Below are 23,274 nucleotides of genomic sequence, written 5' to 3'. Positions count from 1 at the left end.
AAATCGTCGATCATTTAACAATCGAAAGCAATATTATACTCATGTTGAATACGTGTGTACGTTTTTAATCAGCAGTAGGAATTATTAACAAATATTTATCTTTAACGTTTCATTGATTTACAAGCGGAGACCATTTTATTGGACTTTTATCTGGTAACTTCACTATTGGATTACTGGTCCTGCAAACTTAATCAAATTAAGTTCAGAGATGTGTAAGAGTTCGACTGCAGCGGGAGTAATATTGCTGCTAATTTTCATCTCCAATTAATATAAAAATCACAAAAGGAAAACATTAAAAAAGGCATAAAATATCTTTGCTTATACCAAATAGTTAATATTTGTACATGCGGTAAGAGTTTTTGTAAGATTAAAACAAACTAATTTTTCACTTCATCATCGGCAAACACCATTATTTGGGAAACATCCACGTACACAATTAGATTTAGACCAAGCCTTTGTTGACACAAAAGTCCATCGAACGCTGCATGTGGATGCAACTGGGGGGTGGTGAGACAGGCCTTGCTAAGCATCATTGTGGGACTTTTTACATATGAAATCAACAGTTGAGATTCAACTAAAGGATAGTAGGTTAAAAATGATTTTTGCTTAGTTAAAATTTATTACTTCAAATTCAACATAGGCCCTTTTATGTTGAAGAGAATGCCTTGACAAAATCGTTATTCGGCCTTGTTGTTTGCCCAAACTGGCTGTAAGCTGTATAGTTGTGTGCGCAAGCTAAATGTCTGGACGTGTGAGAACGATCGTTGATAAGGATAATTAGACCTAAAATAGGTAAAGTTGACTTATATATGGTGGCTAAAACGTGTTCAAAGATTATTGTGCTGCCGCTTAAATCTACCATAATGGCCCCTATAGCAAATTCGTGTTCATCAATAAGTTATAGTAAGCTTCTTTTTATTGTACAGTGTACTGTACAACAATGCAAGGAACTCTGTCATTTATAAGCTCATTGTAAAACTTTGTAAAATAAATTCATTTGCTGCAAAAGCAGAGACGGTTCAAAATTACTTTGTATATAGCTGCAAACTGTAAAAGTTGATTCAACATTTGTATGTGGACACAATTAGTACGAGGAATTACTGCTATCTTATCGCCTGAACAAGTTGTGACAATTTCGACCAAAACCTTTCTTTACTCTTATTATCACTAAACTCGTCTTTATTACGCAAATCGCTAGTTATTCTAAAGGATTTGTGTAATTGTCAAGACTTGTTATGAACTGTCCAGTCGTTACCACTAGTTTGGGCCAAGTGAAAGGTATTGCCATACCCAAGGCAAACGACGAAGAAGCAAAACAGGTTTTTGCCTATTTTGGAATTCCATTTGCAAAACCACCGGTGGGAAATCTGAGATTTAAAAATCCTGAAAAGTAAGAATAATGGTATTTCGAAGCGGTTTACTTTGATCAAGATATTTTTTTTTGGCCAAAAAAATAATTTTAAAGCCCGTTAGTGTGAGCGTGCCATACTGTAATTCAACTGTAAAATTCAATTGCGTAGCATGCCAATATCGAATGTAGTTAATTAAGTGAACGTTGGGGTTTATTAATGTATGATATGTTTGATAGTTAAAGAATTTTTGTCCTATTTTTTGGAATGTTTTTTTTTCCAAACTCATTTATATTTAAATGCGTTTTAGACGTGTTTTCAAAAATATTGATGTCACATTCCGACATTTTGCAATCTACGGCATTATATAATGTAACATAAAGTTTAGTTAAAATGTATTCAGTTATAATTTTGAATAAAGACTGTAATGCATTGGGTAGCCTACAGTTTGCTGCCTTAAACCAATTCCTCGTTTGCAAACATTCGAGTGGACACATTGTTGTTCAGGGTGGAACCATGGAACAATGTGTTAGACGCCAGCAAATCTCCAGCTGAACCTATGGCGAGCGCAGCATTTATCGGTCCGCTCATGGATTACGCGACTGTACCAGTTCTGGATAATGAAGATTTGGCAAACATGAGCGAGGATTGTTTATACCTAAACGTGTATACCAACAACCCCGACAAGAAAGCTTATTTACCGGTACTAGCTTTACACCGGGATAGATTTATGACCAATTTAAATATACAGTAGAATAAACTAAGTTGTTTATTAGTCTTCCAACGTTTCGAGTAAAGCTGCATTCTCCTAGGTAATTTTTTGGATATACGGAGGTGGGTTTAGCTTCGGGGGAACAATCGGTTACAATGGCCAGGCACTCTGTGGTCTCAACGAAGTCGTTTTAGTTGTTCCACAATATCGTGTTAACGTGTTTGGATTCTACAGCCTCGGCAAGGAATCCAGCTGCAAAGGCAACATGGGACTTCAGGATCAAATCCTAGCATTAAAGTAAACATGTTATGCAACTGGTAAATCCAAACACGTAAAATGTTTTAATAGCATTGGGTTTTTACTTAATAATCGGTTTAACAAACTCTAACTGAACCTACTTTCAATATTATTGCGTTATTTGCACAGATGGGTTAAAGACCATATTAACAATTTTGGTGGAAACCCCGACAACGTAACCATATATGGAGAAAGTGCCGGAGGAATTTCTGTCACCCGAATCACGGAATTTCCGTTTTGTCACCCGAATCACGTGGTCTATTTCATCGCGCCATCAGTCAAAGCGGAGTTGCAACAATGGAAAGTGGGTAGTTTGTTCGGTTGATATTATTGATGAATGACAAATTCGGAGAAAATGTCGCTTGCATTAAGGCAATTTGTTTTTTTATACATTGTAATTAGTTAGTAGGTTACATGGACGTTAACACCATAGAGTTTCTAAAGCTAGCTTTCCTGTGGTTTCACTGATATTCATTCGTTCATTATTAAACAAATAACATTTAAGAATGTCCGTATAGCTCGATTGTATGTATCATTTAATTGCTCACAGCAATGATAAATGCGGACTTGTCAGCGCAGCGTAAAGTTCTTCACGAACAACTGAAGATCACAGCAACTGACCCCGAATATATCCTAAAGCAATTGAGAGAGATGGACGCTGAAACAATAATTAAAGCTATTGATGCCGAGGTGATGTAAAGTTTTAGCCATTTAGTTAACTTAAAAAGTACGAAATATTCAAAAAATATCTATCAGGGATTGTGTTTAAGCAAAATAATGTTCTGGTTACTACAGTATAATAACAACAAAATGGTAAAAATCCTAATTATGTACGGTAAGTCAAACATTCAGATTAGTTTTTGAAAAAAAAAATCTGCCTAAATCCGAAAGGTGAAAACCAGGGAGTCGAACCGTTTGATTTTTCCGGTTCAGGTTCGGTTCGGGTTCAAGGATTTTTTCGGAATCCAGTTCAGTTCCGGTTTCGGTTCGGAGTAATTTAAAAGTTCTGGTTCAGCTCCGGTTCAACCTTCGTTATTTTAAAACCGGTTCATAAAGTTCCGGTTCAGACACAATATAATTTGCGTTAAATCTCAAAATGTAGGTCGATAAATGTAGAGAATAATCTTTGAACTGTAAGTCATTTAATCTCAGTTACGTGACTTATTAAAAAAACAGCAACTCAATATTGAAATATCTAAAAAATAAAAAATGAACGATTTTTTTATTCAATATTCATATTTTTTACATAAAATTTCGAACATGGCGTAACTTGACTGTAAAATAGAAGTTGTGACGTCATGCAGGAGCGAACCGCTTTAATTTACAGGTTCGGGTTCGGTTAAGGTTCAGGTACTTTCAAATTATTCGGTTCAGTTCCGGTTCGGCTCCTTAAAATCTTATAAAAACCGGTTGAAGTTCGGTTACGGTTCGGAAAAAATTGACCCAAAACCGGTTCATAAAGTTCCGGTTCGGTTCCGGTTCGACTCCCTGGTGAAAACACAGGCGATTCCGTGCGAATAACAATTGATAAAAATCCAAAAAAAAAACAGGATATATATTTTACTCCGATGAGCATTATCAATGTCGTATACTGAAAGAATTAAGCAAAACATTTGGATTATTTTTTCATCCAATATTTCTTCCATTTGAAAATTTTGCTTTCAGAAAAATAGGAATATTACCAAAAGTATATATAGATTTTGAGCTTAGTATGTGTTTCCACGAAAGAATTTTGCCCTATATCTCAGATAGAGGGAACACATAATTCTGACTATAAAAAAATGTTCGAAGTGGTGCGCTTCTCAAGCTATACAGATTTCGACTTGTTTGCGGTATAATCGTATTACGTATGCAGAATACATTTTACGAATTGTCTATTTCATTTTATTAATTTTGTAGATCTAGCAGAAATAAGGCAAAACAGAAACAAATGGATTTAAAGCACCAAAACAAATAAAGACGAAACCAAAAAACACACGCTAAATAAATAGCACAGCATTTCAATAATTTATTTTGTATCCTTTATTATAGCCTTTTAGAACTATGTTCACTCCTACTTTGGATGACGTTGTGATCCCCAAGCATCCCAACGAGATGTTGAAAGACGGGAATTTCGCCCCTGTTCCCTACATATTGGGTATGAACAACACTGAAGGATTCGGACTTTTCGCTTTACAAATGCCCCCGAAATTTGCTGAAGGCTTGGACAAGCAAACATGCGTCAGCAGTATGAGGGCCAGTCTCGCAATGGGAATGCCGGTATTCAGAGATTTGTTGTTCTAACATTTCTTTTTGAATTAAAAACTTATCAGGGCTAATATTACGAAATTGCAAAAAAAAATCAGGGCTAACATTACGAAATTGCTGGTGTTTCAATGTTAGGCTATTACATAGAATACAAAAACTAAATACTGCTGGTAAAAAAATGGAAGAAAATGTTGAAGATAGTTTAAAGACACACTACAATTTAAAAATAGCCAAAAACGGGTATCTTAACAGCCAAAACGGGTATCCCAACGTTAGACCATTGTCAAATAAAAAAGGTGCTTGAAACAACTTTCGGGAAGTGTATGACTTTTATTCTTTATCTAAATTACCAAACATTGTAATTGGATTAGGTCCGTTATCATAAATTGCTTACTTTAAAAGGACAAAGTAGTGCCATAGTGTTCACGGAGAGTCGAAGGATTTGAACTAAATTGAGTTTCTGTTGACATGACCTGTTTCCATGGTGGTAAATTAGGTAAATGAAAAAATCGAGCGAATGATTAGTTTAATATTTGTGGGTATGGCTAAAACTATATTTGGACAGACCTTCTCATAAAATTTCGTATTAGCTTAAAAAGTTTATCTAATTTAGTAACACGTTGCATCAAGTTTTTCACCGAAAGTAGATTATAGTACACCAACACGACTCACATGACCACGCTGGTCACAACTTTTATCGTCGCCACGTAAATACGAGTTTGGAGATAGTGAAACATTTGCTTGTTCGTCATGGCGATTGCTTGGCATTTGTAAAGACGTTTTTAATGTGAATTAGCCAAAAATAAAGGATCAAATTAATCGAATATGAAAGGGTAATAAAGCACTAATAATGTTAAAATATATTTGTATTTGAACGATATTTTAAAAAGTGGCGTTGGTAGGGTTGAAATGCATAGGAAGATGGTGCTTAATCGAACTGGTGTAAATCTATTTGAATTTGCGTGGTTAAACGAAATGTATGAATTCATCACGATATCACCCACTCTTGTTTATTATGGTCGATATAACATGTCCGTGTAAGTTAGTTAGCCTCGTCTTATAGCCGATGATTATTATACAACTAAAGGTGGATATTTACCATGTAACCAAAAAATAATTTCACGTATGGCATATTAATTTTTGCGGTCGATCGATACGGCTATGGGAATGTTTAACGTAGAATTAATGCTAGTCTAACTGTCCAAAATTCCTTTCTTCAACCAGTGATCCTATAATGTGTCAATTCAATCGCTATAATTATGCGGCCTTGTAAATGCGTTTGTAAAAAAGGCCTTTAATACGCCACGAAGCTTGAGCCATATATTCAAAGTAGGAGGAACATAATATCTTTTTTCAGAGGGTTAAAGTGGGAAAGTATTTTTTAGAATGGCATAACACTTTTATGTTATCGAAAAACGTTGCGCCACATAGCGTTATTTTTTTAAATGTTAAACTGAATTAGGTTTTTAATTTGTTTTGTCGAAAAAAAATTAACCTGGTCGCTTGAAAAGTTAAAAGTGAGTTAGGCACTGGGGTAATTTTTTCGATCTGGGTTGAAACGTCTGTATAGTGAATACAACTAGGTTATTGTTTGTTTGTTTCATGATATGATATTATGTTCCGTAATTATATCTATAAAATATGAAACGAAGTAAGGCAGATAAAATTAGGTTACATGTATAAACTGTATTACTTATAAAGTTTGAACGTTTAACATTATGTTGCCTAAAAACAATTTGTCTCTCAGCCAGATAAGTTAGAGGAAATCATTGAAGTAATTTTGGAGATTCTGGACGAAGAATATGAAGACACAGACCCATTCAAATGGAGCAAGATACTGGGAAGTATTACGGGAGACAAGAGTTTCGTCATTCCCAGCATTGGCCAAGCTTTGGCACATTCTGGTAATTTGCAAGTCCCCTTGAAATAAATATGAAAGGTCATGCTTTTTAAATAAACATACAGCAAGCCAGTTTAGTCAGATACTTAAACTTTGTTCTTCAGTAAAAGTAAAAAAAAATATGTTTCTTTAAACGAAAACACAGTTCCAGTTTTTAAGCAGATTACCGCAATCCATAACCAGGACTGTTAAAAATATTTTACGTCAAATTTAAAATATTTGTCGAATAATTATGAGACGGTTTCTTCGGTTTTTGTGTCATCAGGCGGTGGCCACCCGACCTTCGTTTACTACATGACCCAACAACTGAAGATGCATCATGACGATGAATATGCCGGCAAATTAAAAAAGAAACACCCATTTTGCGAAGCAGACCATGGCGACGATGTAGTGTTCACTTTTGGTTATCCCTTGATAAACTCCAAATTCACATCAGATGGGTTCAAGTATAGTGATGACGAAAGGCGACTTAGCAAGCAGTGGATGAAGAGTTTGTGCAGTTTTGCCAAAACAGGGTAGGTTTTGCACAGAATTTGCAGTTTTTTTTTTACAATAATAAACTTCAAAAAACCCTAACAAAATTTTTGAACCCGACATTTAAAACATATTTACAAATTTATGATATTAAATATTATTGAACAAATAATGCAACTTTACGTTAATCGAACTACAAATTTATTGGTTATAATAAAAAATCAGATTTTAGGCCTTGAAAAAATTGATCATGACCTTAAGCCACTTCAACATTTTAATTTAGGCCTACCAAAAGAAGAATTGCGGAATAACCATTTTTAATACTATATCTAGTTATTAAACTAAAAAAAGTGAAAACTGGTGTTTACCTTGAAATGAATATTTCCATTTGTCAAAACATGTATCAGAAACCCCAACGGCGACTGTGGTGACACCGTACAATGGCCTCAGTACGACTGCGAAAAGAAACGTCACCTCGTCATGAAGATGCCTTACGCCGAAGGTAGCGACCTTGTGCCAAAACGTTGCAAGCTCTGGCTCGAAACTATTCCTTCAATTCTTAAGAAGTGAATGAACGAATACGTTCCCATTTAGCCACCGGGTATTCTAATGCTGTCTTTGATTTTATTGTTTATATAATATTTCTTTCTAATTGTATGGTAAAATATTTGATTTACGTTTTTGTGTAACATAAAAGATAATTTTGAAAGATCAAAAGCGTCCCCATAGAAGGATGTATGACTGAGATGCTCACGTTTGTGGCCTTTCAAATGGGCTTATACGAACAACTAATAAAGAGCTTGACAACTTTGTTTTAGTTTAATCATCGTCATGAGGTTTATTTTTAATAGTTATCATATGAAATGTGGCTAAGTAAGGCATTTCAATTAAAAAAGATACAAACAAATTTTTACAACGTTTTAACGAGTGATTTAGACTCATGGACCAGAAAAATAGGTAAGAAATTTGCAATAAAATGTTTTCTGTTGATTTGTTATGGGAAATTCAAAATGCCGACAGTGATTCGATGTTAGCTTCATATTGCAAAACATGCTAAAGGTAACAAAAAAGTCAATTGAATAAAATCGATTAGTTTAAGTTATAAGGTCTTTTTTTACATTTTGCAATTTAGCATAGGACCTTAATTATGAGTACCAACTGATGTAAGTTAGACCAGTGCTTGTCAACCTTTTTCGGAATGGTATAGGCTACACTGTTTTTACCTTTACTCAAAACTTATACACCCCAGTCCACGCAATACACCGAATCTGTAGTAATCCTATTCGGAATAAGGATAAGCAGGGCTGCAAGTTTAAAACACCCGTAGCATATCTTTATACAAATACACAATTTCATCAGTCATTTAATGCGAGCGTTGCTGTTGAAATTTCAGTCAGTTGTGCGAACCGAGGCAGAATCCTTTGTTTCGAGTGCTCCTATCATCTTGATAGAATTTCTTTTTCGGTTTTAATTTCTAAAAGAGCAGATAATCTTTGCTCGTAAAGGTATGTCGTGGTGATGCGGACAAAAATGAAAATTGCTTTTTCACTGAGATTTCGGTATTTAGGAATGTTGAGGAGCGATACCCAAAATTCCACCCGATCTGTTAAATTAGTGCATTTCTCAGCAAGAAGGTCTACGGCAATTAGGGCATCCAAGGGCAGAAAAGTCTGACTTTTAGACCTTGAGGTCGTGGCAATGCACTAATTGGACCTTTAGGTAAACTTCCGGCATAGATAAATTGAAAATATTCGCTGAAAATCCACAAAAGATAACAAAAAATGTGAGATAGAATTAGTAATACTTGACCTACCTGAACCCAAATAATATGTGCGTTAATTTAATAATTATTTTGAACGTCTCGTCCAGAGTAGGCTATATGGGATTGTTACGTCGCACATTGATGTATTGGGACCAAAAGCGTGTTAGGCCTATAATTAAATCAACGCACAATATTTGAGTTAGGGTGCTGGTTAGTGTTATGGTTCGGGTGGATCCAGTATCATTAAACTTAATCTTCTTATGCAGATTTGTTAAGTCAAATTAGTGCATTGTTTAGGACCTCTAAGTCTAAAAGTCAGACTTTTCGATCCTTTGGAAGCCCTAATTGCCGTATATCTTTTTGCTTAGAATTGCACTTTCTTACGGATCGTGTGAAAATTCAATATGGTTTTTAAACTGTTTAAACTCTGCCTTTTTTGAAACAAATATGATCGTAGTTTAAGTTCACTCGTTAAATAGCCCAAGTTACTCTTCCAAATGCGGCCCGCGGTAAGTATGTGGCCCGTGGTGTGCTTTGTTTTTTGACCCGCACCACCAACATTGAGTTGTAGCATTTTGAAATTGCTTCAGGCCATCGTTGCAACCATATTTTGCTCTAACTAGTGTGTCACAAACGTTTAATTCAGATATCCTTAAGTTACTGTTTTGTGCTGGAAAACCTTAAACTTGTAAGGCAAAAACTGCTGATGCTTATTTTGAAATCGTTTACGTCGTTTATGCCGAATAGCCACAAAGTCACGTCTAAACAACAGGTTACTAGTTACTACAGGTGAAACTGGTCGTACGATAACATAAGATAATAGAAATATTAAATCACAATGGTCAGTGAGAGGCGGCAAAGTAACACAACTCCTGTCAGATAGCTATAGCCATCGGCCTATTGTCATGCGTTATCTGGTACACCCCTATACACCCTTTAAAAAATATGGTACACCCTGGGGTGTACGATACACCCGGTTGAAAAGCACTGAGCTAGGCTTCATAAGAACAAAGTATAAATTTGTAACTTAATAATACAAGACATGGCGTCATTATGATGCCACAGTTACAAATAAGTAAAATAAAATATTAAAAAATTAATTGTCATTGCTTATATTCAATGTTAAAAGTAAACCACTTTCGAACGACATGCACTTACACCGGGAAAAAGTTTGTTTGGTAATATCAACTAGTTTATTATAACAACTATGGGGCGATTATTCTTAAATTAGATGTAAAAAAGAAAAACTTTGTCATAAAAAAGGGAAAATTTTTACAAATTTCGACCTAACAATACTTTTTGGGACACAACTTTAAATTTTAGGAATTAATTGATTAAACAACGCATTATTGATTGAACTACAGTACTGCAATATTGTCTTGGCGTCGTCACTTGTCTTTGATGTTTAGATGGCGACTGATGGACCTTAAATAATTAATTTTTCCTGGTATATGCAAAACTCTAGGACAATGTTCAGTTGATATTATTTGCTTATCAAAAAGACAAACAGCTATAAAAGTAACAAAATGACGAAAACAACGTAAACATTATGACAAAAAAAATACTAGACCTATACTATACCATGTTATCTAACTAGAAAATGGTATAATTGCAAATCAGGAACAGCAAATACTGTTGAATATATTTGTCAACTTACAGATGCATAGCGATCTGAAATAAGTAGAAAGTTTAACCTGGACCTAATGCGATAAACAGACCTGCATGGTTAATTATACCGGCTCGCGTAGGCCTGCAGTGTATATTTCTCCAATGAAGATATAATACAGTTGTAAAGATATAATACAGGTCGATGTAATTAAAAACTTTATTTTAATAAAATAAAAAAATAAAATAAACTAACCGACAAATTAAAGAAGCTTACTACAGTTTTTGTCAATTTTGTTATGATTTTGATCAAATAATTGTGACAAATTTTAACTTTACGTTTAAATTGTTAAAATAAATAGCCCTAATCATAACCAATGTTTTTTAGGTTATTTTAAGGGACCTAAACGGTCTCTTAATTTATTTTCACTTGAAATATAACTTCAACAGAGAAATAGCAGTTTTACAGAAAGATATCCTCTGGCGAGCGTGATCTTTTACACTTAATGTGTCAAATTCTAGTCCAATATTTAAGTAGAGGCAACCAAGTTAGTTGTTCAATATGCAACCAACATTGGTCCTTCAGTTTAGAAATGCATTCAACGTTCTGCATCCAAGTCATCGAATACTGTTGCCCTTTGGCTGAGCTTTACAAGTATATTTATATTAAGCCATGGGTAAACAGAAGGTTAGGCTGTATTTACTTTTAAGTCTGCTTGAGTATTTTTTATTTGAAGTGCATGATTGATGTAGTTTGACTTGGTACAGAGCAAATCTGAATCACAGTTATTGTAAAATATTTTAGAAAGCAAGATAAATTCCAGGTATATGTCATAAATACAGAATTCTTTAACAATTTATTATTGGAGTAAGCTATGCAGTTACAGGCTATTTGATTTTTTTAAAGTACATAAACCTATACGTTTATTTGAACATTTACAATCGGATTTGGTCATGGATAGCCCGATTGTGACAACTGAATTGGGCAAATTAAAAGGCGTGGCTTTACCCAAAGCGAAGCACAAAGATGCAAAACAGGTTTACACCTATTTAAGCATTCCCTTTGCCAAGCCACCAACAGGAAATCTGAGATTTAAAGCTCCTGAAAAGTAAGAAACCTGTTAAACTTATTTATTTTAACATATGGTCGTTTCCAAATTGCCTTGTGTTGTGCTTAACTGAAACGGCATGCGCAAAGTCACTAAGCTATGCCCTCAAATGTTATTGTTTGCCTATTTGAACTACATTAATGTTACACTTTTCGCCGAATATCGCTACGTACTATGACAATCGCTGAAAAATTTTGTAAATGGGGAATATCACTAGGCGAGAATTGGATATTTTGTTTTTCTTTTCTGTTGAATGTTTAATTAGGGCCAGTGCCATCCTCTGCATTTTTGTGCCTTACAAGGCCTAATTGCGCCTTAATGTTTGCCCAAATTATCGCTTTTATCGAGCAATGTGCTAGTTGTTTTTGCCAAACGCGTTGCGTAACTTCCTAAATCAGTTGTCCGAAACCGTTTTGCCAAGTCCATTCATTGTGACTTTAGTTGGGGGGAGTTTTTGACGAATTTGCACATTGCATTTGCACATTGGTGGAAGTAGGCCTAATAAGCAAAGCCCACTTCTAAATCAAAACAGTGCAGTTATTTTTTATCGCGAGACAAGACCTTGAACTGAAGCATACGTATACAGTTTCTTAGAATTACGTCACAGTGCGCTCTGTGTGCTTTCTGTTTTTTGCTACAACACCATTGACATTTTAGTTGTTTTTCGATTTTTGTTTCAACCCGTTTACCACAAAATTCTTTCTTGCTAATCTAGGAAGTTGTTCACATTTCAACAAAAAAGTAGCCGTGCAAACTATAAGTTTCGCAAGACAGACTTTGTATTTTCTGGTAGAGAGGCCTTTGAAAAAGTTGAATATAAAAAATCTAATGGAATGAGTTAGTGACTGACGTTATGTTATTCAGTGTGGCTTTAGGTAGCTTAACAGTAAGTTATTTATTAGGAAAAATTGTGGGAAAGGAAAAAAGGTTATAGCCCGTCCAGCTTGGCTATCGCATGATAAGTAAACGATAAATTGTTTACACTCACATACTTAATATTCAGGAAAATTGTTCAGGAATTGTTTCTTTGCAAGATTGGTTAGAAAAGATTTTCGTCGTTTGATTGAAAAGAGAATTTAGTTCACAGGTTAAAAAAAGGTTGAGAACCACTGCTCTTTAGTAATGGTGGCCTGCATACGGCTGGCGAGCCACATGCGGCTATATACCGACAGCGTGATGGCGTTTATGTCAGTGGTTCTCAAACTTTTTAGCTTACGGACCGGTAAAATTTAAAAACAAATTTTGCGAAGCGGTGGACCTTCAAAAAACAAAATCAACCCAAAATGTAATTACTACAAAAGTATGCAACTTAAAAGCAAAGAATGGAAATTAGAATTTAATGAGCATTTTGCTGCTGTCTTTTTGATATTATACGTGGTATTCGTGGTTCTATTGAAGGTTTTCACATACAATCGGTCCTAAAGTTTAAGACTTTACGAGTTGTAGCCTACTTTTAAAGTGTTAGGTACAACACTGGCAGCATTGTAACGTATGAGAAAGTCCATAGTAGACCAATAACTCTGTGTTACGTCACAATGCTGCAAATAACGGAACTGGCAATGTTCTAAATTTTGATAGACAAGCCTTCAACAACCTTTGTTTCTTGCATTTTGTATTGAGATTTAAAATTGTAATATATTTGGCGGACCGGCAGGAAAGTGGACACGGACCGGCGGTTGAGAAACACTGGTTTATGTAACAATTCCCCCACTATGGAAATCAATTTAATAATATGGCCTCTAGCTCTAGTCAATACTTTTAGTGATTTGTGTTAGTAATACAGTAAATGTAGGCAAGAAAAGGCATGACTTGAGGTTGGTAAAACAACGGGACAAAACCATTGAGCCGCGAGTTACCACGACTTGTAAAAAGAATGTGTCGAACTTAAGGAGGAACAGTGGTGCGGGTAGCAATCTCTCAAAGGACTTCATCTCTGAAGATTTGTCCGCAGCCCTCTAACATCTAAAGCCGGGTAGAGCCTTGGGTCCAAAACATTTTTGCCAAAAGGTTTTACTCCATGCGGGAAATGCACTAAATTATTAGCTAGGCGCTTTCCTCGACTTCTGCTTGCACCACCCCAAAAAAACAGAAAATCTGGAGAAAGGCGATGGTGATTGCGATATCAAAGCCAAATAAATCCTTGAATGAGCCAATTGGTTATCTTCCAATCTCTCTGCTTTGTATCCCGTTCAAGCGTCTCGAGGTCTGATCCACGGCCGCTTTAAGCCGGTTTCGACCAACAACCTGTTCGGAGAAAGCTGACTTTAGATGCAAGATACCGTTGATCGAGTCATTCTACTCACTCAAAACATCGAGGATCTGTTTGAATCAAAAACCAAGACCAGTGCTGTGTTTGTCGAACTTACAGCTGCTTACCACATAGTCCGCCGCGGCAGGCGTGACTCAGGGATCACTTCTGACTCACTTTTATTTAACATTTATATCAGTGATCCGCCATCCGTCTCAAGTGCAGTATGACATACGCTGATGTTTAGGCGATTTTCATGCTGAGCTGAATTGTAGTGTCGCGAGGATTCTCAGCAAGGATATGCCAGTCCTGTCCGACTACTTCCAGAAGTGGAGACTAAAGCTCAGCGAGCACAAAGCGGTGTCGACTGGTAAAATTCTCAACAACAAGGAAGCCATGTATACACGTGACTACGTCCTGACCAACGGAAGAACTTGTATTTTCCACATCAATATGGAAATTCCATATATGTGCTAATGCATCAAGTAATATTTAATTTAAAAGTTTGTCAATGTAAACCAAACAAATATACTTTTCGCCCCGCGGGCAATTAGGTGGATTTCAGTTGCATTTGCGCAAGAGTTCGTTCGGGAACATAGTCAGTGCTTTTGATTCATTTGAATTAAGATATCCTGACGATGCCTTTGTCGGCGAAATATATCTTCATCTTTTTTTTACAAGTGTCTGTTTTTTTTTACAAGTGTCTGGCCTGAATTTCCAAGTAAAAATATTTCTATCTATCTACCCCTATAATATAACAAACTAGCAAACATACGATCAATCTTATTTTATTACTGTACTTGATTTGTTTTAGAGCGTTACCATGGGATGGCATTCTTGAAGCCAACAAGAGTCCTCCAAAACCGATGGCCAGCAAACTTATGGACGATTATATTTCACAGTACATGCCAATGCCTTTGTATGCCACTGATAACCAAGATACAATGAACGAGGACTGCCTCTATTTAAACGTGTATACGAATAATCTAGACGATTCATCCAATTTGCCGGTATATTATACTGACTACTGTATTGCGAAACGTTTACACATGTCGGTTTAACAATTTAAAAATAACAGCAACACTCGATTTTCAGCTCATTAACTTTATTAGAAATTCTAAAACTAAAATGACTTTTTATTAATTTTTCTTGGACAAGTTTAATATTACTGTAATATGATACTTTTCTGTGCTGTGTTCGTATAGGTTCTTTTCTGGATATACGGAGGCGGGTTTAACTTCGGCAGCTCTTATGGTTACAACGGCCAAGCACTCAACGATGTCGTTCTTGTCGTTTCGCAATATCGTGTTAACGTATTTGGATTCTACAGCCTCGGAAAGGAATCCAGTTGTAAAGGAAATATGGGACTGTGGGATCAAATTATGGCCATGAAGTAAATAATTTATGCTTCCAAGTTTACTGGTTACATTTATCGAGTATAACATTGTATTTTGTGGCGGTCAGTTTCGTTTGTAAATGCGCATAGACACGCCGCAATATCAAGTTTATCCGTAGAATGCTACAGGTTGGTTAGAAATAATGTTTCATATTATGACACCATAACAAGAAACAATATACTACAAAGATACGTCTCGCTCAAAAAACTACTACAACGGATGACGTCATTGAAGTTCATCTTTAAACCAAACCGAACCAAAAATAAAAAGGTTTGAGGCAGTGTTTCCTAACTTTTTTTCTAGCGCGCCCCTTAAAATTGTTATGTGCTTTGCGTGCACACAAAAAATATCATCCTTATCGAGCCAGCGCAAAAAGTTAATTATGATTTTTTGGCTAAAGATGACTTTAAAAATACCGCATCTGAAAATAAATATCAGCGAATTTCACATGCCGCTTTGCGCACACAAAACATACATATTGCCCCAAATAATATAGCTTTTCTTGTTGGTCCTTTTTCAAAAATAAAGTTTTCTTGTGGGCCATTGCCTGGTGCCCAACCCCTTGCACAATTTACATCCCCATCGACTGTATGATTGTTCTGGTAAAACACATTCCAATTGTTATGATCAAACATAGCCCAAATCGGTCGTCAAATATAATTTAAAGGGGTCTAAACACCTAGAACTATTCAAAATTAGTAGCTCAAAAGCTCCCAACTCGCAAAATCGCGAACCATGCGCGCACCCAGTTAAGAACCAATGGTTTAAGTAAGCGGACTATTAAAATTGCCACTCAAAGCGAAATATGGTTCACTTCCTGTTGGTACAGTATATGTTTGGACTTTAAAATTTTCTCACCCTCAAAATGTATTTTTAGGTGGCCATAGCTGTTTAGACATGTCGTCTTAAAATAGGTAGCTTAAACAAACAAACATACAATCTCCAAATGCGAACGTTATTTAGGCTTGGTGGAACCTTTATGTCATGAAGGTAGTTGACCACACAAGCGAGCAGGTAAACAAAATGCGCGCAATGCGAAGAAAGGTAAATTTGCAGAGAACCATTTTATTTATGAGGTTACAGTCAAACACGACTTTAGACTCGTACAGAACTAAATTTGGGCTTAAGAAATTTATTTAAAAGTATGCAAAATATTCCGAAAGAACAAACTAGATTCTCACAAGGTACTTAATACGTTTGTTATTATGCAGCCATACAAAAAGTGTAGATTGGGGCTAAATTTTCTGGAATATGTTCAATGCCTGGTAGGTGACGACTTTCAAAGATAAATTAATGTTGGACTACAGGCAAGCCTTAGACTATCACAATCTAAAAACTGTGCGCAGGTGGGTGAGAGATAATATTCGCAACTTTGGTGGCGATCCTGGCAACGTAACCATATTTGGAGAAAGTGCTGGAGCGTCTTCTGTCAGCTTACACGTCATGTCGCCCGAATCACGTGGTCTATTTCATCGCGCCATTAGTCACAGCGGAACTGCAACTTTGCCAAGTTAGCTTGTGTCGATAAGCAACAAACTTTTGATAAATAAAATATCCAACTTTACTGTTAGGTTTTGTTAAATTTACAATATGAATTGGATTGTCGTATATACAGGAACCTTTTTCACACATAACAGTAGCCTATAATTCACCTAAACTTGATTTCACTGATTCACAAACCATGCGAAGCATATGCTGTCCACAGCAATGCTAAAGACGGACTTGTCAGTCGAACGTGACGCTCTTCACAAGCAATTAAACATAACAGCAGTAGAACCCGAGGAAATTCTACGGCAACTAAACGAAATGGACGCACAGACCATTATTGATGCCACAACAAAGAGCGTAAGAGTTGTTGATATATACATATATATATATGTATATTTATGAGCTTAAATGTTTTGCACCATTTTGCAATGTTTTATTTTTAACCAGTCGTCCTTGGTTTTTACTCATAAAAGTATAATCCAGCGTTTCTTAACCGGTACGCCGCTAGGAAATAAAAAAACAAATCGGAAGAATTAAACGGCCAAAATAAGACTTACATATTCCCAAAAGCCCCCCTAACTGCACCACCTACTCCCACCAAAAGTCCACTCTGAACTCAAAATCATATCCCGTATTACACATAACTATTGCAAACTCTATCCCCTATCACACCCATCAATGGCAAACAGCCTGGTGTCAAAACAGCATCCCTGATCGGCGCCTTTACTTACATATACTATACGCCAACACTAGAACCACCGGCGGCGGCGTATAATCGTCTCACACGCATTTTTTATTATTTAGGCCACTTATATCTTACACCAGAAGTTTGTGTTATCTCAATGTGAGGCGCAAAAATACGTTTTTTAACTCTTGTTCAGGGAAAAACTAAAAACAAATATACGTATGTGCAGACTTCAAGGTGTTTTCCTGGCTGTACTCACGCGATTTGCAGGATTATAGTCATGATAAGTGGTAGTAGGCCTTAAAAAAGCGGTACTGTTTTCATATTGAAATTAAAGCCTTTGCCAAAACTGTTGAAACGGCGATTTCCCCCACACACGATCCATTCGGAATTAGACATGAATGGCTAGAATAAGATCTTGAAACCCATTTACCTAACCCCAAACGCTTCCCTAACTTCAGCAATAACTCCTCTAATTTCGACCCTAACCCAAATTCTAAGTTCACCTATTACCCGTCCTTTACCCCAAGCAGGGGTAAACAGAACTGTGTTAAAACAACGGCGCCTTTTTGAACTAGAGCGCCCAAACGTCGACAACAAAACGTCAATATAATCTATTTTTTAATGGTGTAGTGGGGACAATGGTCACATAAATTTAATTGTGTATGAACGTTGTTGTATTTGTTTAGGTTTTTGGTCTTTATTATCTGTTTTTCATAAAGTTTTGCACATCGGGTACCATTCCTATTTATATTAAACCAGGCAATTAGAATGGCGCTATAGTTATACGATACTTCGACTATTGATTAAAACAATGAGAATTGTGACGCCATAAATGGGACTGTTCTAGACTGGTAGTTGCTCATCTAGCTCAGTGGTTTCCAACCTAGAGGTCGCAAGATGTTGTCAGTGGGGTGGCCGTGTACTATTTGTCAAAAAAATTATATTAACTAACAACTTGGCAAAAGGAGGAGCAAGATCAATCGCCAGACTAAGAATTGTGTTAAATTTTGTTTCAGTTGCTTTTGTTGTTAATAAATGGCCAAGGTAATATATAATCAATTAGTCTAATATATAAACATGACCATTCAACAGAAAAGATCCGTCTTCGCGACACTTAATAAAAAATCAATGGAATAACATTCATAGTCCATTGAATTCTCTGTGACACCACTTTTTCCACTTACATAATTTACAAAAACGAGATTATATTAAATCATACATAAGAATACTATTAGGAAATATTTTTTTAAATTTATATTAAGATCTTTTTCAGTTTTACCTACAACGCAAATGATTTTAATTAGATTTGTTTTGCAAACTTGGAGAAATAAAACAAGGTTCTGCATTTTAAATTGTGTTTCCGCAAACGTTGAAATAAAACTATGGACATAATAATACAATTCTTTTGGGCGTAATATCCATATAGCATCGCACACAAACGTCAACACTGAAATTTCCGCCTAACATCTATTCATTCCTGTTAAATCTCTATTTATGATTTTGTTCTATTCATATCAAATTACAAAGCATATTAAATATTATTAACTAGGGCCATTTTTATTTTGACCTAAAAAAATGTTTTTTTGGGCTTTATTTTTATCAAATTTTGTCTTTATTTTGACCTATCGAAATTGCTTCTTTGGAGAGGCCATACAGTTCTTTCTTGAATTGATACCAGTTACCCAAATATAATATTTTGTCAATTTCAGACCCAAACGTAATATTTTGTCGAAAAGTCAAGGTGTTTTATCGATTATAAATGTGCGTCGTGTTTTTTGGCGATAGATTTAGCTAGCTTGTGTTATTTTGTCCTTGTGGAAAGGGCACTTTGCCTCGATTTTCTCCGCATCGTAAATTATTATAACAAATTAAACAGGAACGAAGTAATGTAACCCCCTTCACGCAGCTTTGAAAGAAAAGTGTTTCAATTTATTTATTGTAATACAGCATCATGTAATTTTTACATTTTCAGACTTGAAATTTCTGTCTTTTCTCAGTAGGTTTTTCCGCATAGAAATTTAGCGTTTAACTGTAGCTGATGTGTGGCTGAGCTTTTTTGCAAATTGGACCTTAAATCAGCCCCGGGAGTTGCATTAAATTTATCAGAAAAATTTCGACAAATCTGTCTAACTTTTGCTGAAGACGATTTAGCTTGCTTAGGCATGTTTGTATTACAGAATGACAGTGGGCTATTCCTAAAATCCAAACTGTTGATCTTCGAAAAGACCACGTTTAAGAAGAGAAAGTGTTTTATAAGAATTATTTAAATACCGGTACGTAACAATAAATAAACAATGGACAAGTTGCGATAAAAGTTACTGCTGATCCAAGTGGTCATTGTGACATGGGTTAATATGGTTTAATTGTGTCGAAGTTCCTGATTTACAATGCTTCCACGACGATTTTTACAAAAATTACCCTCCACAGTGCCCTATAGGTGCTGAAAACAACCTTATTCTTTGATTTGTGGACAGACGAAGTGAAAAAGTTTGACTGTACTGACTTTTACTGGCCCTAACAATAACTAATAGAATAGGAAAAATATCATCCCAGGAAGGTTAAAGACAACTTTTGTATAAATTTATCCTTGCATGTTTTTCTTTGCAGCAAACTATGTTTACACCTACTGTGGATGATATCATGATCCATAATAATTCAAGTAAGCTGATTAAAGACAGAAACTTTGCCGCTGTTCCTTACATACTTGGTATGAACAGCACTGAAGGATGCGGACTTTTTGCCATGGGCCTACCTCCAACCTTTGCCGACGGTTTGGATAAAGCAACTGCGTTGCAAGCTTTGAACAAAAATCTACAATCGTTTTTACCGGTCGGTAGGGTTGATGTAACTACTACGTATAGTGCTATAATATTTACTGTTTGTATTATTTGTCGTTTTTCATTAATTTGACCCATAGGTCTTTGGAGCAATGTAATTAGGTTTAATAAAAACTACACCACTTACTAGTTTGTGAAGTATTTCTTAAATACGTTACTTAGGTTGCGTACTAAATAGATCATTGCTTTGCAATCATTTTCAGTTCGCGGCATACTTTTGTTGCCATTTTTGTGCAGCCACAACAAGAAATGAATACAGTTGACTATAAATAAAATTTTTATCTAGTTTATACATAATAACTTACTCTAAATTTGAACTTAAGGTTAAATGGATATATTTAAAAAAAGAGATAAAACAATCGAGGCTTGATATGAGGCAATACAGTAAGATCTAGTTTTTGATCACTAAGCTTAAAAGTGTCGTTTTAGAAAGTTTGGTGAGCTTCATTAAGGTCTACAGACAGAGCCACAACCTCTGCTACACAACTAACAACAAATTGAGATTCAACGCATAATTCTAGTTGTTTTACTATTACGTAACCATATTGGAACAATGTCTGTAGAAAACTAGAACATTTAGAAATGCGTCGCGGCCCAGTAAAAAGAGTTTTACTGTGGCTATCTAATGGTTGGGAACCACTCACAAGTAACCGTTATAGTTGATTTGGTAATCTAGTAGTGGGTGAGACATTTTTACAACAAATTTAAGAAGACACAACCTGTATCGCAGTAATTTGTACTAAGCATCTAATTAACTTAACTGTGCTTTTGCATTACAAAATATTGCTTGAGAGTAGATGCAGCTGTAAGCATAGCCAATAGCTTTAGTCTACTTGACACTGAAAATCGACGCAATTTATTTCTACCATTTCAATTTCAGATTGATAAAACAGAGGCCGTCGCAGCAGCGATACTAAAGACAATCGAAAAAGAATATGACGAGGAGGACCCTTTAAAATGGAGCAAGTTGTTAGGTAGTGTCTATGGGGACAGCTTTTTTGTAGCACCAACCATCGAACAAGCTGAAGCGCATTCTGGTATGTTGAGTCTAACGAGTGGAAAAATATAAATTGATGGTTTATTACCATTAATTTAAATTAATAAAAAATCTAAATCTTATTAAATCTCGTGCATGAATCCGTTCCTCTAAGTAACCTTAAATCTATTTGTTAGACGCTGGTCACCCAACCTATGTCTACTACATGGCCCAACAGCCTCGGATGCACCATGACGACAAATACGCTGGCAAAATTAAACCCAAGGCTTCAATCTGCGAGTGTGACCATACTGACGACATTCTGTTTACGTTCGGCTATCCCTTTCTCGAATGCGAGTATCTCGTTGGAGGATTTAAGTTCAGCGAAAACGAAATGCACCTGAGCAAGCAGTGGATGGAGAGCTTGTGTAACTTCGCCAAAACTGGGTAAAATGTATGAACATCTCTAAGATAGTCACATGAGCATTTAAAAAAGTTGTAGCGTTTTTCACACTTTAGCCTACAGTTGCGGTTATGAAAATATGTACAAACTGTCAATACCGCAACTGGAATATTCACTATTATTTAAACGTTATCTTTTTTTTGGTTTGTAGCATGCCTAACGGTAGACATTAAATATATATAAACAAACATGACTCTATCAGAAGACTTTTTGCCAATATAAAATTTACTGATTACTAACAGAAATCCAAACATCGAAGATGGCTATGGTGTGCAATGGCCCCGGTATGACAGCAAGCAGAAACGTCACTTGATCATAAAGATGCCTTATGTCGAGGACAGTGAACTTCTGCTAAGTCGTTGCAAGCTCTGGCTTGAAATTGTGCCAGATATCTTAAACCAAAAGTAGATTTATCTGCTCTCGGATGGAGAAACTAAAATCCAATTATGTAGTCTAATAAGCTATATATATGCACGACAAATAAGTTGTAATTAGCTTATTACGCCATATGGACGTGGTCCGAACGTTTTTAATCCTATTTGTTTTTTGTCCCAGCACACCATTTTAATCATATTGTATGGGCTAGGGGTGAACAACATTTATACGGACATGTCAAATATGCCTTCCGTCTTAAACTGCTCGCCAAATTCAAATTAAACTGCTGATGACTACTACGAAAAGAACAATTCAGCTTATATTATATACCGGTATGAACATGCCGTTTTAACAAAAGCTTAAAAAACTTGCTTTTCTATTCATTTTATCAAGTATCCAGATTACCTTAGTGGTAGGCTATGCAGACAATTATCAACATGAGTGGGCAGTTTAAATTTTTTATTTATATGGGACATAATTATTCGCCTCGCAGAAGGTGCACACCCCTGGTATAGTCTACTGAATTGGCAGAAAACAGGATTATACTTATTTCTAGCATTCTACTGTATCTATATTGTGCTATCGACATAATTTATGTAAGCTTCCTTAATTTGTCAAACAAGACTTGTAATTATACCTTGTTTTTTTAAATATTAGGTAAAAGTTACATTGGATTTGCGATTCATTGTATGGCTTTTCCTATCAAAAGAATGATTATCATCGATCCGAAAAACAGTATTAAAGCCTTTTAAATAAAATTTGACACGTTAAAATAAATGAGTCGGAACCTGCATATTCCGATGATACCTAGACCAGCGCTTCTTACACGGTGCGTCGCGGGCAAATGGAAATCGTCTTAAAAATATTGGACATATTTTTAAAGTTTTTTCATTCGGCTCAGCTCGTTGAGCATAGTACTTTCAACTATGAAGACTGTGTAATAAAACTTAAAAATTTAAATGTAATACCGGTATACCCAAAAAATCGCGTTCGCTACGCTCGCCAGGTGCGCCGCCACATATTCGGAGGTTCACTGCGACCCGACTTAAAAGGTTAAGAAACACTTACCTAGACTAATACTTTCAATTAACTGCACCATTTATCCTAACACTGAAAAACAATTAATGCCGTCGTTTGTGTGCAAATGTTGATCTTCAATACTTCTTGGAAGATTTATTACTCATAAGCGTCGAAGTAAAGTGGTAGCCTAGGCAAAACAACAAAACACACGCGGTGCAGAATGTTAGCTGGTTATTCGGGGAACAGAGACTGCGTCTCTTAAACGCGAATATAGTTTTCAACTTTGGAGCATAATGGTTGGAGGTTGTAGTAAGACGTAACAAGAAT

At 35.8% G+C, this 23,274-nt stretch overlaps 1 protein-coding gene and 1 pseudogene across 1 annotated transcript; both read left to right on the top strand.

Moving 5' to 3' along the window:
• Nucleotides 1-550: 550 nt before the first annotated feature.
• On the top strand, nt 551-7,549 carry LOC146140399 (cocaine esterase-like; annotated as a pseudogene).
• Nucleotides 7,550-11,300: 3,751 nt separating this feature from the next.
• LOC146140398 (carboxylesterase 1E-like) lies at nt 11,301-21,960 on the top strand. The gene is made up of 9 exons (XM_083392615.1): nt 11,301-11,455; nt 14,518-14,713; nt 14,909-15,096; nt 16,447-16,610; nt 16,806-16,945; nt 19,884-20,105; nt 20,994-21,150; nt 21,287-21,536; nt 21,795-21,960. The coding sequence occupies exons 1-9, from the start codon at nt 11,301-11,303 to the stop codon at nt 21,958-21,960; spliced, it is 1,638 nt and encodes a 545-aa protein (XP_083248741.1).
• The last annotated feature ends 1,314 nt before the right edge of the window (nt 21,961-23,274 follow it).

This window comes from Ascidiella aspersa, chromosome 6 (assembly GCF_963924565.1).
Source record: "Ascidiella aspersa chromosome 6, kaAscAspe10.2, whole genome shotgun sequence".
Taxonomy (NCBI): domain Eukaryota; kingdom Metazoa; phylum Chordata; class Ascidiacea; order Phlebobranchia; family Ascidiidae; genus Ascidiella; species Ascidiella aspersa.
This window is presented reverse-complemented; position numbering and strand designations above follow the sequence as displayed.